Source organism: Stegodyphus dumicola, chromosome 9, assembly GCF_044657685.1.
Source record: "Stegodyphus dumicola isolate Sdum_Otavi_A_Nest chromosome 9, ASM4465768v1".
NCBI lineage: Eukaryota > Metazoa > Arthropoda > Arachnida > Araneae > Eresidae > Stegodyphus > Stegodyphus dumicola.
In genome coordinates this window covers 56,733,067-56,748,651 of record NC_140776.1, presented here as the reverse complement: position 1 = coordinate 56,748,651, position 15,585 = coordinate 56,733,067, and the positions used below count along the sequence as shown (strand labels likewise).

Below are 15,585 nucleotides of genomic sequence, written 5' to 3'. Positions count from 1 at the left end.
ATGATAATACTGCCGTGATGTCAGGTCTCATATCTGGCGTTCAACAAAGAGTTATGGAAAAAAAATAAGAAAGCATTATTTGTAAATTATGATAACCACTCATTAAATTTAGTAGGAGTCATTGCAACTAAGCAAGATCCAATCGTTATAACATGCTTTGGAATAATTGAAAACATATATCTCATTTTCTCATGTTCAACATTACGATGGGAATTATTAAAAAATGCTTTAAAGAAAACTGTTAAATGTGAATCTGAAACATGATGGAGCGCCAAAGCAGAAGCGGTTAGCGTTTGTTGGAGGACTGGAAGAATTAGTAGAACTATTAGAAAAATTAGCAGAGGATAGTACTACTACAAATGACACCAGAAATGAAGCTGAACTTTTATTACAAAATATGCTGAATTTTAGTTTCATAACTTTTGTCAATTTCTGGCATAAAATCTTGAGGAGAATTGATCATGTGCAGCTTAGGAAGAATTGTAAAAATTTGGGTGAATTTTATAATACAGATTTTAACGGAATAGAATGTTGAAATATGTGATTGCAAGATGTTACTCCACAGTAGAAAAGAAATTGAACTTAAAACTCCATTACAGCTTTTTACCTTTATAATATCGTATGGAGAAGATGTTTTTCCAAACCTGAGAGTCGCTCTACAAAGACTCCTTACTATTTCAGTACCATTTACTAGCTGTGAACGTTCGTTCAGTAAATTAAAATTAATTTTGACGCATCTACGATCAATGATGGGACAAGATCGCCTGTGACCTAGCATTTATTGTAGAAAGAGAAAAATTTGAAATTATCGACTTTGATGAAGTAATTGACAAATTTGCTTCATCCAAGGCAAGAAAAATATATACATAGTAATTAATTGTATTCATTTATTATAGTATAATATTATATTATTATTAAATATAGCGACCTTATATATATTAACTTTTAAATTGTTTGAAAATTGTACGTTTTAAAAAAATAAATAAGTATGTAAAATAAATAACATCTTTAACTTATTCTAGATGACCATATGTCCGATTTTTCTACTGACAGACATTCAGAGTTTTAAATCGGAAACGAATCCAATTCCAGTCTTGGTTTTTAACAAGATTCTTTTGTCTCATATTTAAAGCCTAACCTGAGTCCGTGTCCCTATATATCTCGAAAAACAGTGCGGTATTTTACTACTTGCAGTGACTATTCATAATATATTATAGAATATTTTAAGCTAGGTAGTGTAATCTTTTATTTTTGTTTTATATTCTTATTATGAGTATATTCTATATATTACTTTGCTATATGTTTTTTTTTTGGGGGGGGCCGCTAGTTATGCTAGCTACGCCACTGATGATATCGTTCCAAAGCACAAGCCATTCTTTTCATTTGGTGTTCCTTAGTAAGGAACCTGGGAATCCAGTGTGTGTGCAATTTGTGAAATTGAAAAATTTCAGAGACAATTTTGAGCAAAGTTGTCCAACCTACATTCGAAAATTCCAGTGCTAAAGTTTAAATTGCAAATCGCCAGTTTTCACGAATCTTTTTGTCTATGACATTGACCAAATCTTCTGTAATCACTAATGGTCGGCCTGATTGTGGTTCATCATGGACATTTTCCTGTCCTTTTTTAAAGCTGTCATCCACTTCACTTTGCTATCACTTGCCACACTGGGGCCATATACGTCAATGAATTTTAGCTCTTGAAAAGTTCCTTGCTGTCAAAAACCAAATCACTGACTGTCTTCCGCAGTCTGCAGGCTGATCAGTTATTTTATGCATTTTGAGCTGATACTTTACGCAGCTCACTGCAACAATATCAGTGCAAATGATGTAGTTTGACAAGCAAGGCTTGCAGGGTGGTTAAGTATGTGCTTTTCAGTGTTCTCATGATATTCAATTAGCTACGGAGATTCACACCTTAGTTTCCAAATAACCTTTGTATTAGACAGTTTCCTATGACTCTCTTCACTAATGGGTGCTTTTTAGAATTCTGAAACTTCTGTTACAGTTTTGCTACTTTTGCAGCAACTCCTGCATGTGGAATGTTGTTATGCTCTCTCTTTATAATTAATAAATAAGGGATTGATAGAAAAAAGAGCTGGGTGTTTTTTGTGAACTGCATATTCAGTTTCATATAATCTTCCTTTAATTTGAACAATCTGATTTTCATTTAAAAAAAAAGTGCCAATCTGAATATACTATAGCTTAGAGAAATTGACATTCAGATTGATATGCCCTAATTTCAGATGTAAAGAAATCCATCTGAGCTTTGTGAACACACAATCTTTCAGTGTCCAGAATTTCAGAAGCATTTAATGGACCATTAATTAGCAGGCAGCTTTCTTACTCTAGCCACAAAGCATTTGATCCATGCTACAATACTGAGAAATTTCAACACATTACTGAATTTTTCTTATATTCTAGTAATTGTTTTGTCTCTGATTGGATTATAAATTTGTGTGTTATAGATTTTAGTTGTAACTTGTAACACCGCTCTTTTAATACATAACACACAGCTAGTTAAAGGTTGTTTTAAAGACTTTTAAACTAGTAACCACATTAGATCACAGTTTTAAACTAGTAACTACATCAGATACACACTATACCTTTTCTACTGTATTTGCTCCATAATATAAGTCATTAACCTATAAAGATGAATTCAGTATTTCATAATGTTCAGATTTTTTAGTGATGTGTTTTTTTAATATGTTACTTTATTATAGCTGCTAGTAGGGACTGGTAGAAATCTATGAAACTAAAAGAATTTTAAATATTTAGGATCTTCTTCAGCAATACTTATCATGAGAAATACTTTCTTTATATTAGCAGAAAGAGTGATATAGTGTTCTCAAAATTTGAAAATGGAATCAAATATGTTAGGATTTAAATGAGGTCCAGCATCTACAAATCATTTAAAGATTAAGAATTTTCTCCTTTACGTGGTGCATCGAAAACAATTCTTACACCAGAAGTTTCTTTATCTGGTCTTATTACTGTTCTATATGGCATATAATAATGTGATGTGAGATCTTTATTTTGGTATACTTGCAGAATTTCGTCTTGCAGCTGGTCTTACGTTTGTATATTCTTTATGCACTTCTATATTCTTATCCAATCTGTCTCTCAAAATCTGAAAATGCTTCTTTGTAATTTGAAAGTTATTGTTTAATTTATAAGGTTTAAATTTCCGAAGAAATTTAAGTTTTATATCTTCCATTATTTAAGAATAAAGAGTTTTCAAATAGATCAGTTATTTGTTCATCTTTCATAGACAATTTCATGCTTTCTGAAATACCAATTAATTCCCAAAACACCCTTATGTCATTCATTATTGCTTCTTCATAATGGCAATATTATGTAAAGCTTTGTTTTATTTAATTCTAAACCTGTAATTACCCATCCAAAGATGGTTTTTATGTCGCCTAAATATCTGTTAATTGTAATTTTCTCATCTAAGATAAAGTTCTGAAATAAATTATTAAAATTGCAACATTCAAACATTTATCTCTGTAGCATGAATAAGCGAGTTGTAATTCATATCTAACCATAAACTGACATTTGTTTATCTAGTGCCGAAATTATGGCACCCCTAATGCTTGGTATAATGAAAGTTTCAATTTTAATCAAATATGGCATATTATTTCTTGCTTTGAATTTAAACTGTATGACTGGATATTTTTACTGTGTTGCTTGCTTGTTCATTACAAAAGAATAAACGGAAAGTAGTTCGCAGCAAACTAGCTTTAGTTTAAGAATACTTGCTAAATGCTTAGTAAAACAGAACATTAGCTACAATTGTGTAATAAAAGCCTCTTTACTTTTGAATTAAATTTTGAATCTACAACATAAAAAAGGATTATACGGTCCTCACCTCAGAGTAGAGGTATCACCAGAGCCACAGGTTAATTTAATAACAATTCTATAATGTTTTTGTTACTATAATGTTCTATAATATTTGTCTATAATGTTTGTAGTGCTAAAAATAATCTTATAAGAAAATTTAGAAAACCCTAGCATAGATTTTGAAGTCTTCTGACTTAAAGATGTGTTGGCCTCACCATCTTTAGTGAGTTCTATTTACACTATGTACATTGATCCAATTATATACAAATAATATTGCTTCAAATCTTATAATCAATACAAATATTAAGATTTAAGAAGGATTACGTAACAAACAGAGATTTTATAACAAAGATTCATGAAAAACAATAATGCAATATAGCATTGAAAAACATTCGATTAAGTAACAGGAATGAAGCAAGCATAGTATATTTCAGTTTTATACAGTTAAATGATATTACACAAAGATGCATACAATATTGCATATATAGGAATATTCATAAGGCAATTTATATATACAGAGTTACCAACTCTCCCGATTTTCGACCGCTCTCCGCCAACCCGATTTACAATATATTTCTCCCGACTTTTTCTTATTCTTAAAATTTCTCACGATTTTTATGGAACTTGGCTTAATACTTTCTTATATAAACAAAAACAAAATAATAATAATAATAAAAGATTTTGGACATCTGAAAGCAATTGAATTTTCTCTAGATTATATTTAAAACAAATTAGATAACTTCTGCTTTGTGAGTGAGAGAATATACGTATCCAGAAACATCGTTCTCCAGTTCTCCAATGGGTATCGAGCTCCACTGCGTGTCATCTGGCATATATTAGCCAATGAGGACAAAGCAAGCTGTTATTTGGATGTTCTTTAGTTATTTTGTTCATTTTGTTCTGAGTTGTGTGAGTACACATGACTTTGGGATATAGTTTTAGAAATTATAATCTTTTGTTATGTCTGCGAGAAAGGTGAAATACTCATGTACGTTTCAAAAATCTTACCCAGTTGACTTTCCTTCCATTATTTCCTCAAGAAAATGTAATAAATTTGAGATGTGTACCGCCTGTCGTTACGATTTTTCGATTTTGCATGGTGGAAGGGCGGATGTTCTCAAACATGTGCGTAGACAAAAACACAAGGACAACATGAGTTGTTTTTGGGGAAAAAAAATGGAAAATAAAATTTTTCTTTGAAAACAGAGGACCAAAAAGTTATTAATGCAGAATGTCTGTTCTCTGCCTTTTTACTTGAGCACAACCTGCCACTGAATGCATAGGATCACACGGCAGCTTTATTTAGAAAAATGTTTCCCGATCGTGAAATCGCTAAGAAATACTTATTTCTTAACATAAATAAGTATTTCTTAGCGATTTCTTCAGTTAAGAACCAAAACAGGTGCAATTGTTAAAGAAATGGGTTTGAAAAATAAAACTTGAGTTATTGATTGCATTAAAACAACTCCGTTCTGCCTCTCTACGGATGGAAGCAATAATACTGATTCAAAACTGTATCCAATTGTTGCTTCTTTTTTTAATCCAGAGTCTTCAGAAATTGAGTGCAGTTTATTTTCTGTTCCCACTTTAGAAGGACATTTGACAGGCTTTAATATAGCACAGCTAATTATTAAAACTTGATAATGCACAAGTATTGGTAGGCTTTCAGGCATCTTAAGAAAGGAAAATTCAGATTTGCAGATTATGAGGTGCACCTGTCACCTCTTAGATTTAGCAGCTGAAAAAGGGGTAGCTTCTTTACCAATAAATGTGGATGAACACATTGTTGATATTTATTAATAGTAATGTGGAGTGTGAGAGGATTTTCAGTGTTGTTGCAAAAAATGAGGACTAAATTTAGATCTAATATTAACGATGACACATTAGAAAAACTTTTATTAGTGAAAGCAGGCCTACATGGCAATTGCTATGAACAAAATTAGGAGGTTTCTTAAAGAAAGCAAAATCTGCCACTGTTTATAACATTTTTACGAAAACTGATTAAAGTGTCTTTTTTTTTATTTTTATTTTTTTATTTTCTTAAACGATGCAAGTAATAAAAATGTTTTTTATCTGTAAGGTATTTTTGTCTGGCTTGCATTTAAGAATTAGTTACTATTTAAAGATAATTCATTATTAAAAACTATATTTTTATCATTTAAAAAGTCTTTTTAACATTGAGAAAAATCTCCTGATTTCTTAAAAAATCTCCTGATTTTTGAGTGTCAAAGGTTGGCAAGTATGTATATAAGATACAATATATGCGTTTTAGTCAGTAGAAAAATGCCAAATATTAATACAAGTACAGTCAAAAGTCGTTAATTTGGACACCCATAATCCGGAATGATCTATAATCCAGACCTCAAAGCTAAAAACTTTCTGCGAATGTGCCGCATTGACGCATGCGTATAGGCATTTACGCGTGCGCGTAAGACTTACGACTGCGCATTTGCATGTGCGCAAGCGCAGAATAAGTTTTCGCGTGCACGTTTTATGTATAACGAACGGTGTAAGCTAAAATTATCTATTTCAGTTAATGTTGATGATTGTGTTGTTCCTTAATTTTCGAATTGGATCCGGCTTATTATTTTTTGCAGACTGTAAGAGCAATACTATAAAAGTAAACTTGAACTTTTGATTATGTCAAATAGAATTTCCGAATCTGGAGCTACCAAAGGATCGTACAAAATGAAAGTATGTTTCGATGTCCATCAAACAAAAAGTGGAATTGCTGCAAAAAATGGATAAAGACATGAAGAATGTGACAGAGAGGTTAGTGAAAACGAAAAAATTTCGATTGACAAGTTAGTCGGTATTCTCGGCACAGCAATTAACGGGACTTGAACAGCGGAACTTTGTAACTGAACAAAAAATTATGTCTGTTTATAGAATTAAAGAGAAAGTATTATAACATAAAACGAAGCAACTTAAACAACTTACATTGAAAGAAATGTATAATAAAGTAAACAAATAAATATTAAGCTTTTTTTTTTTGTAAATTTTGATACCCTTTAGATCATAATTGTTCTTTATTTCATAAATTACGGTTTCATATTTTTAATTTTAGAATTTCTGCATGCCATCTTATGCGATTTAAACTGATGATCTATAATCTGGAAAAATCGATAATCAGGAATCGCCGAAGTCCCGACGAGTCCGGATTAACGACTTTTGACTGTACTATGTTTTGCATTAATAATTAAACACATGTTGAGAAAGAATTTGTAGATTATACATATAACAAGTCTTCATTATGGTAAATGTATTCCATTAGCATAGACAGAATTTTCCGTCCCTTATCGTTCAATACAAGTTTACATAGTAGTACAAAAGTTAAGTCATGATTAAGTAGTTCGTTACGTTTAGTGGCAATGCTTGGACAATCTGTTAGCATGTGAATAGCATTTGCTGTTGTTAAGTACACATTGGCATTTACAAGTTGACTCAGTTTGAACCTGTTAATATAAATAGGATATGCTCCATGATTAGTCAAAATTTGATTAAGAAAGTAGTCACAAAAATGTCTCTTTTCTGAGACGTTGGGAAGTATTTTGAAAGTATGTCTTCCTGTTTCTTCTTTCTGCTATCTCTTTTGCCACAAGGCGATAGCTTTTCTTTTGGCTGTTCTTGCGAGGAAGCTTAATGGAAGGTTATACTCTATTTTTTATCCGACGAATATATTCCCTTCTTGGCTAATTCATCAGCTTTTTCATTTCCTTTTAGATACTTGATGGCCCCGAATCCAGTGGAGTTTGACTTTGGTAATTGATAGTAGTTTTTTAATTTCAATAATATATCTGTTGTAGATATCAAATTTTTAAATTGACTTGAGGACAGCTAGACTGTCAGTAAAAATATTGGCTGATTGTTTATATGCCTTAAGCCACGTCAAAGCTGATTTCAAAACTTGTGTTTTGGCTTGGTAAACCAAACAGTTTTTGTCAAGTTGAAACATAAATTGTTCTTTAAATTCGCCATTCCAATATGTGCAGAATCCGATACCTGTGTCGTCGTTATTCTTAGAACCATCAGTATAAATCTCCAAGCCTTGAGATGTTGGTGGCTTGTCATCCCAGTGAAATACTCTTATTTGTACCGGGTGAGTGTGCCACTAATGAACTTGAAAATCGATTTCGTCCTGTGGTATATGAATATCATCGAATTTAAAGTCTGTCCAGTCTCTTTTTATACGTTGAATGGCACATTCAAGCTCTAGTTTAATGTCTAGAGGTTGTAATCCCGCTATGATTTGGAGGGACGAGATCGGAGTTGTTTTATAGCTTTTAGTCATAGCCAGAAGAGCCATGCGTTGAATGGTATTTGCTTTATTTCACATCTTAACCGTTGGGAATGCTACCAAGCAGGGCAGGTTTAAACTGCTTGCCTTTCGATTGCTCTCTTATATAATTCTTTTAGAACTGGTTTAGGAAGACCAGGCATTTGTAGAAGATTATTTACTATTTTGCCGACCTTAGACTTTATATAGTCTAAAAGAGGGAGCCATGTAAGATATTCATCAATAATAACATCCAGATATTTTATTTGGTTTTGATTTCTGATCGTTTTATTATCCAGTTTTATCGTGGGAGCTGAATAGGCTGCTCCACGTTTCTTAATTGTAACAAACATGGAGCTTGATTTTTCAGAAGAAAATTGTAATTTACACTTTCGTGCCCGGTCTGAAAGTTTCTGTAATGCTGTTTTTGCTCTAGATTGTACTTGCATATGAGCTGAACCAGTTACTAATAGTAACACGTCATCAGCGTATGCTTGAACTTGTATTCGTTCTCCATAATCAGTTTGAAAAACTGTGTTCATGACGATATTCCAAAACAGTGGGCCACAGTTTGAGCCTTGTACACAATCTTTTTCCTGAACTTGAGAATATTGTACTCCATTGGGTTCGTAGATAATGTGTCTATTATTCAACAGATTCTGGATAACTTAATAAATATTAATAGGACACTTTAAATTCCACAGTTCTTGAAGTAAGAACAGCCACCAGACGTTATTGAATGTGCTTTTAATGTCTAAAGAGATAATATTAGTATAACAATTATTTCTTCTATTGTCTTCTATTTTGGTGATAATATATTTTATCGCATCTGAAGAACAGATGCCTGCTGTGAATCCATGCTGCTTATTACTAAGTTTTCCATTTGTGAATAGCAAGAAACATAGTTTGTTCATTATGAGTTTATCATCATAAACCTTCCTCCAAGCATTGAGGAGACAGATTGGCATATAGGCCTCAGGAAGTTCACCATTCGTTCCTTCTTTTGAGAATAACACAAGTTTGGCTGTTTTTCAGCTATTGGGGAACAGGCCTCGCTTGAATAATTCATTAAAGAGCATTGTATGAAAGGATGGATTGATGTAGAAAATTTCCAGAATTATTTCTCATGGTAAGTTGTCAATACGTGATGCTTTTCCAGGGTTAAGAGATCGTATCGTAAATTTCCCTTCTTGTTTTGTGAATGGAATATCCTTTTGTGCTCCATAGGGACGAGATAGGTTATTCCGAATTTGGAAGAACAAGATATTATTATTCTTGGTGATTTAAATGCAAAAAGCGAGTTCTAGGGCTCCCCTTTGAAGATCCACATGGCCATACAGTCAGAGAATTCCCGATTTCACATACATTAGTAGTCAAAATTTATCCAGACAGCCTGCCTACATTTAATTTTACAAGGGGTAAAAGCTGGATCAATATAACAGCCTCTCGCTCTATCAGTCGGGAGGCTATTATAAGTAGCTGGATGGTCTTGGATAGCATAACTCTGAGTAATCTACTTTGAAATATCATATAATAATTTGACCAATAATACCCATGGTAAATATAAATTGGAAAAAATGAACTGGGTTTTACTAAAGGAAAATCTTGGAAAATATTTTGGAGTTCTTAAGTCGCAACTTATAAAGGACACAGTAGATTTAAATGGTCTCATCATTAAATGGACTGGAAAAATTCAAGATCCAGATCATCTTGTCGATTGCCTCGAGGAAAGTGATGGTCAAGGAGCAGTTGGATCATTTCATCTAATGTTTGAGTCTTAGTATTGTCTGGCTGTATAAGCATTTTAAGTTGCAAAGGGGGATTGTGTATTCCCTTTGGCTAAATCATAATGAATACCGAAGGGAGATTTAGGGCATAATTTATCCAGATGCTTTTCCATAAGTTGCATTTAGTTCTTAAAAGTTCTCACTTATACCTGGCCAGATCTCTTTTATAAAACTCTCATAAATCTTCAGCTTGGGTACATTTCTGATATCTCTTTCTTTCTGCATTATTTCTTTTACGCATAATACATAGTTCTTTTTTCCACCAAGGGACTCCTTTGTGTTGGGTCTTTAAAATTTGTAGCCTAGCAGCCCTAGTCTTAATGGTTAGGTAATAATATTCTTGAATTTTTCCAGTCCATTTAATGATGAGACCATTTAGATCTACTGTGTCCTTTATAAGTTGCAACTTAAGAACTCCAAAATATTTTCCAAGATTTTCCTTTAGTAAAACCCAGTCCATTTTTTCCAATTTATATTTACCATGGGTATTATTGGTCAAATTATTATATGATATTTCAAAGTAGATATAGCAAAGTAGATTACTCAAAGTTATGCTATCCAAGACCATCCAGCTACTTATAATAGCCTCCCGACTGATAGAGCGAGAGGCTGTTATATTGATCCAGCTTTTACCCCTTGTAAAATTAAATGTAGGCAGGCTGTCTGGATAAATTTTGACTACTAATGTATGTGAAATCGGGAATTCTCTGACTGTATGGCCATGTGGATCTTCAAAGGGGGAGCCCCAGAACTCGCTTTTTGCATTTAAATCACCAAGAATAATAATATCTTGTTCTTGGGGTAGATTTTTCTCCACGATATCAAGGAGGTTTAATAAGTCTGTAAGATTAGTAATAGGTTGACTATAACAGTTAAATAGTGATAATGTTTTTTGTTGAATCTTTATAGTTATTATAATAAGATTTGGCAATGAAACGGCATTTAGAACTGTTATACGTGGATTTACAATCACTGTGGCCGTTTTAGGAAGTTGGACAGTCGAGTAAATGACTTAAGTTTGAAGCGGAAAGCCTACTGGCTTTCCGTCTATGCAATACGGCTCTTGGACACAGATGATGTCATAGTCAAATATACAGGTTTTTAATTGTTTGTAATTGCATTCACTGTCATTCCAGTTAAATATGAGTGTAAGTAATTAAATTTATTCATGTTAAGTGAATCTTCATTTCAGTGTATCAAAGATTAAAACTGGTCCCAGAGACTTTACCAATCAGCAGGATCACCATCAAATCTTCTTGTTAACGAGGTTAATTTAACAAACTGTTTTTTTCTAATTTTAACATACTAAAATATTATTGTGTTCTTTGTGCATCTGGTTTGCATTTAGTAAAGAGCAGCTTTCAACTTACGTGTGCAGTTAAACTTTTCAATGATATCCATCACACTTAATTTCTGTTTCTATTTCTTTAACATTTGTAATTTGACTTCTATAATATATCTGGAATTTCAGAAACTATTTCTTTAAACTATTAAAATTTCAAATTTTTCTGTCCTGAAATTTCTTCCAACTCTTCTTGATCTGTTTGATTTTCTAAGATATTAGTTTCGATTTTAGAAATTAATCTTGTTGTAAGAAATCTAAGAGTAGTTCATTTAACTCTTGCTGTTTCCATTTCGAAAACGGTTTCTAACACTTTATTTTGTAACTTGGTATCTTCATTCAGCTAAGTTTCTATTCCAATTTTAAGTACATCATGAAGAGGTGTTAGAAATAATTCGCCACACAGTATCCATTTCTTAATAATGAGGAATAGCGAAGCTTTTCTTGTTGTAAGATCTAAACACTGAAATCGAAATAGAAGAACCTAATTGTTTACATAACCTTGAGTAACAGTCACACAAATTTTTCTTTATTTAAGGTATATATGATCAAAATCAGCCAATTTAAGAAAACATACACACGCAATAAATTAAAAAAAAAAAAAAATACAAAAAACCGCCCAGAGGGCATTGGTTCTATCATCAAAGCTGCATAAACTAAACTAATATTCTTGGTATATGGAACAGCCTTCTAACTGTGTCACAAATGAATCGCTTTGGAGTTCTCAACATCATATGCATATGGACTGGAGTTTAGAAGTATGAAATCTCACATAGTGGGTATTAATTCATAAACAAATTCTTTGCAATTTATGATGTAAACTAACATTTTATTTAATACTTAATCAGCATCCATTACTTGTTCTGTTTAATGTCCACTTAAAAATATTTGTGAATCAAAATCTAAATCTTTCTTTTAGCATGATTAGTAAACAAGTCCATTTTTTATGTTAAATACATGCAATCTCAGGATGTAGAGAAGTAAGCAAAGTATGTTTTTTTTAATGGTCTCGGTTAGTTTTCTTGATTCTCAATATTGATTATAACACTTGGTTTTTAACGCGTTGACTAAAAAAAATATTAAATCTTAATTTTAAAAATAGTAAACAAGCTAACACTATTTCAGTCTTCTATAATATATCTGGAAAAGGGAGAAATAAGTATTATTTTCCATGAATTTAATTTTAATGGCTGTCCTCAAACACTGTACGTTTGATGACATTAAATCCGAGATTTGATATAAATTGTGCATATTTTATTGAAAGATTAATTTTTTACTGATTTTCTTGTGATTAATTTATTTCGAATTAATTTTATTTTTATTTATTTTTGTGCCAGCTGAGAAAGAGAGTTTAGTGTCAGAGAAGAATAATTTAATGAAAAAAGTAGAAGAATTAAACAGTCTAGTATCAACTTTGATGTCCTCACGTAAGAATGCTTTCCTTGTCATTTAAACATATTCATTGCATAAAATATAATAAAGGTGATTAAGTAAATTGATTTCATTTACTTTGTTTAAGTGATTAGATTAGATGTGGATTTTATGTAATTTGTTTGACTAAGATCACTTCATATGTCTTGGATTTAATTTTCTTTTGTTTGTTGCCTGTGTGTTAGGTTTGGTGGACGTAAATTTTGTCTACAAGTTGTATTAATCATTATTTATTTATATATTTACTTACTTTTTTTTTTTTTTTTTTTTTTGTCATTGCAAGGGATTACCCCTGCCTGGTCTTATTATGGCTAAACATGTTTTGGCTGCGTGGATTTGGGCTGGGATTATTATTGTACTTATAAAACTTTATTTCGTTGTTTATTATACAGTCAAAAGTCGTTAATTTGGACACCCATAATCTGGAATGATCTATAATCCGGACCTCAAAGCTAAAAACTTTCTGCGCATGCGCCGCGTTGACACATGCGCATAAGTGTTTACGCGTGCGCGTAGGACCTTTACGACTGCGCATATGCGTGTGCGCAAGTGCAGAATACGTTTTCACGTGCACGTTTTATGTGTAACGGACGGTATAAGCTAAAATTATCTAATTTTCTATTTCAGTTAATGTTGATGATTGCGTTGTTCCTTAATCTTCGAGTTGGATCCCGCTTATTATTTTTTGCAGATTGTAAGTGCAATTTTATAAAAGTAAACTTGAACTTTCGATTATGTCAAATAGAATTTCCGATGCTGGAGCTCCCAAAGGATATACAAAACGAAAGTATGTTTCGATGTCCATCAAACAAAAAGTGGAATTGCTGCAAAAAATGAATAAAGACATGAAGAAGGCATAGACTCCAACTACTACGGATTCTCCGTAGTTTCTACGGAAATTCATGAAAAACTACGAGCTACAAAAAGTATGGAAAAAACTACGGATTTTACAGAAACAAGAGCAGGAGAACCAGCTAATTCATCCGATGATTGGCTGAATACTCGTGTTATCATATATCACGTGTTGAGTGCGTTCCTAGTTTTGAAGAATTAGCCAATCGTAGATCAGTAACTCCAACCGTTAACGACTTATCAATAGTTCCACCCAATTGTCTGTCTCCCAGGTTCCTCGCTGATGCGTGTTTAGGCTGCATTCGGCTGCATTGTGTAGTTTACGGCGAGAGCTTAGCGTGTGTCTTGTGAACTGTGAATCAGGTGAAAGATTTTTAATCATAATGCTGCCTCGAACGAAGAAGCCAAAATTATCAAAGCAGAAGTTTAAAGATTCATATTCTTCAGAATTTCCATGCATTAAAGCGTCCGAAATTTCTGTGAATCACGCACACTGCAGTGTATGCAACAAAGACTTCTCAGTTGCTCATGGCGGAAAAGATGACTGTAAACGGCATGTGTTTTCTCAAAAGCATATAGAACTTGGCACCGTAAAATCTAAAGAAATAACAAATTTCTTAATAAAAGATGATGAAACAGATCCTATAAAAGCCGAATGCTATTTTGTTCGTTTTTTTAACTGAACATAATCTACCGCTTTCTGTTTCGGATCATTCCAAAGAGCTTTTCAAAGCAATGTTTCCGGATTCTGCCATAGCAAAAAAATTTAGCTGCGGTCATACCAAAACTGCTGCTATTGTGAAAACGCTTGCAGAAAATACTGTTGCTGATATTAAAAATCAGTGTGCAGTACATCATTTTCTCTAAGTACTGATGGAAGTAATGATAACAATGATAACAAACTGTACCCATTGGTTATAACATACTACAGTAAAGAAAAGGGAGTGATAATTACTTCATTGATTTCTATTTTAGAATGCACGAATAATACAGGAGAAGGTATTTTTAATTGTATAAATGAAAACTTTAAAAACAAAGGTTTAAAATGGAAAAATTGCTTATCATTTTCTTCAGATAATGCTAGTAATATGATTGGAAAGTTTAAAGGTGTAGCATCATTTATCAAAATGCATCAACCAAGTATAATCACCCGAGGTTGTCCGTGCCACCTCTTGCATATAGCTGCAAAAAAAGCTACTGAAAAATTAATTGGCTCAGAAATTGAAATGTTGATAATAGATATATATTTTTACTTGGAGAAAAGTTCGAAACGGAAGCATAGCTTCAAAGTTGCTCAACAAATTTTGGGACAGAATGCAAAATCTCATAAAATTTTGAAATATTGCAGTACGAGATGGTTGTCTCTTTTAGAATCTATAACAAGGATTTTGGAACAGTGGGATGCTGTGATAAATTTTTTTGGAGATAAACCAGATAACAGTGAGAATGAAGGAAAGAGATTGCAAAACATTAAAAAAATTTTACAGTCACCGACCACCAAATTGTACTTGTTATTTTTGAAAAATACTTTGCCTTTGTTTATAACAGTAAATATTAATTTGCAACAACAAGCTCCTTATATACATAAATTGAGAAGAGAACTTTTTGAACTTTTAATGAATTTATTTGTTAGATTCGTAAAACCATCAGTAATTTCTAAAGAAAATGAAGATGTTACTCTAACGTCTATTCCATTTCAGAAGTATAGTAAACAAAAAGAAAATGAAAATTTAGTGATTGGTGCGGAAACAAGACTATATTTAAAAAATGCCAAGTTGAATGAAAGTGAAGTGAAATCATTTTTCAATTCTGTGCGAGCTTTTTTTTGTAACTGCATGTTCATATATAATTGATAAATTTCCACTGAGTGATCCATTTCTAAAACATGCTGAAGTTGCTGACATCAACTTGAGAACTGAAGTCTCATTTTCACCTGTTCTTTACTTGATGAATACTTTTCCATCCATTATTGATAAAAAAATGTCTTAATCAAGTAGAAATTGTAGATTTGCGTATTGATATAGCATGGGGAGAAATTGCCAAATTAAAAAATATGA

General features: G+C 32.3%; 1 protein-coding gene across 2 annotated transcripts in view; it reads left to right on the top strand.

Annotated features, from left to right (window-relative positions):
* Positions 1–15,585, top strand: part of LOC118200699 (uncharacterized) — a 249,500-nt gene that overhangs the window by 154,495 nt on the left and 79,420 nt on the right. For both annotated transcript variants that reach the window (XM_085823472.1, XM_085823471.1), the window contains exon 36: positions 12,583–12,672. In XM_085823472.1, the coding sequence (XP_085679598.1) occupies positions 12,583–12,672 (90 nt within the window). The remainder of the gene's footprint in view (positions 1–12,582; positions 12,673–15,585) is intronic.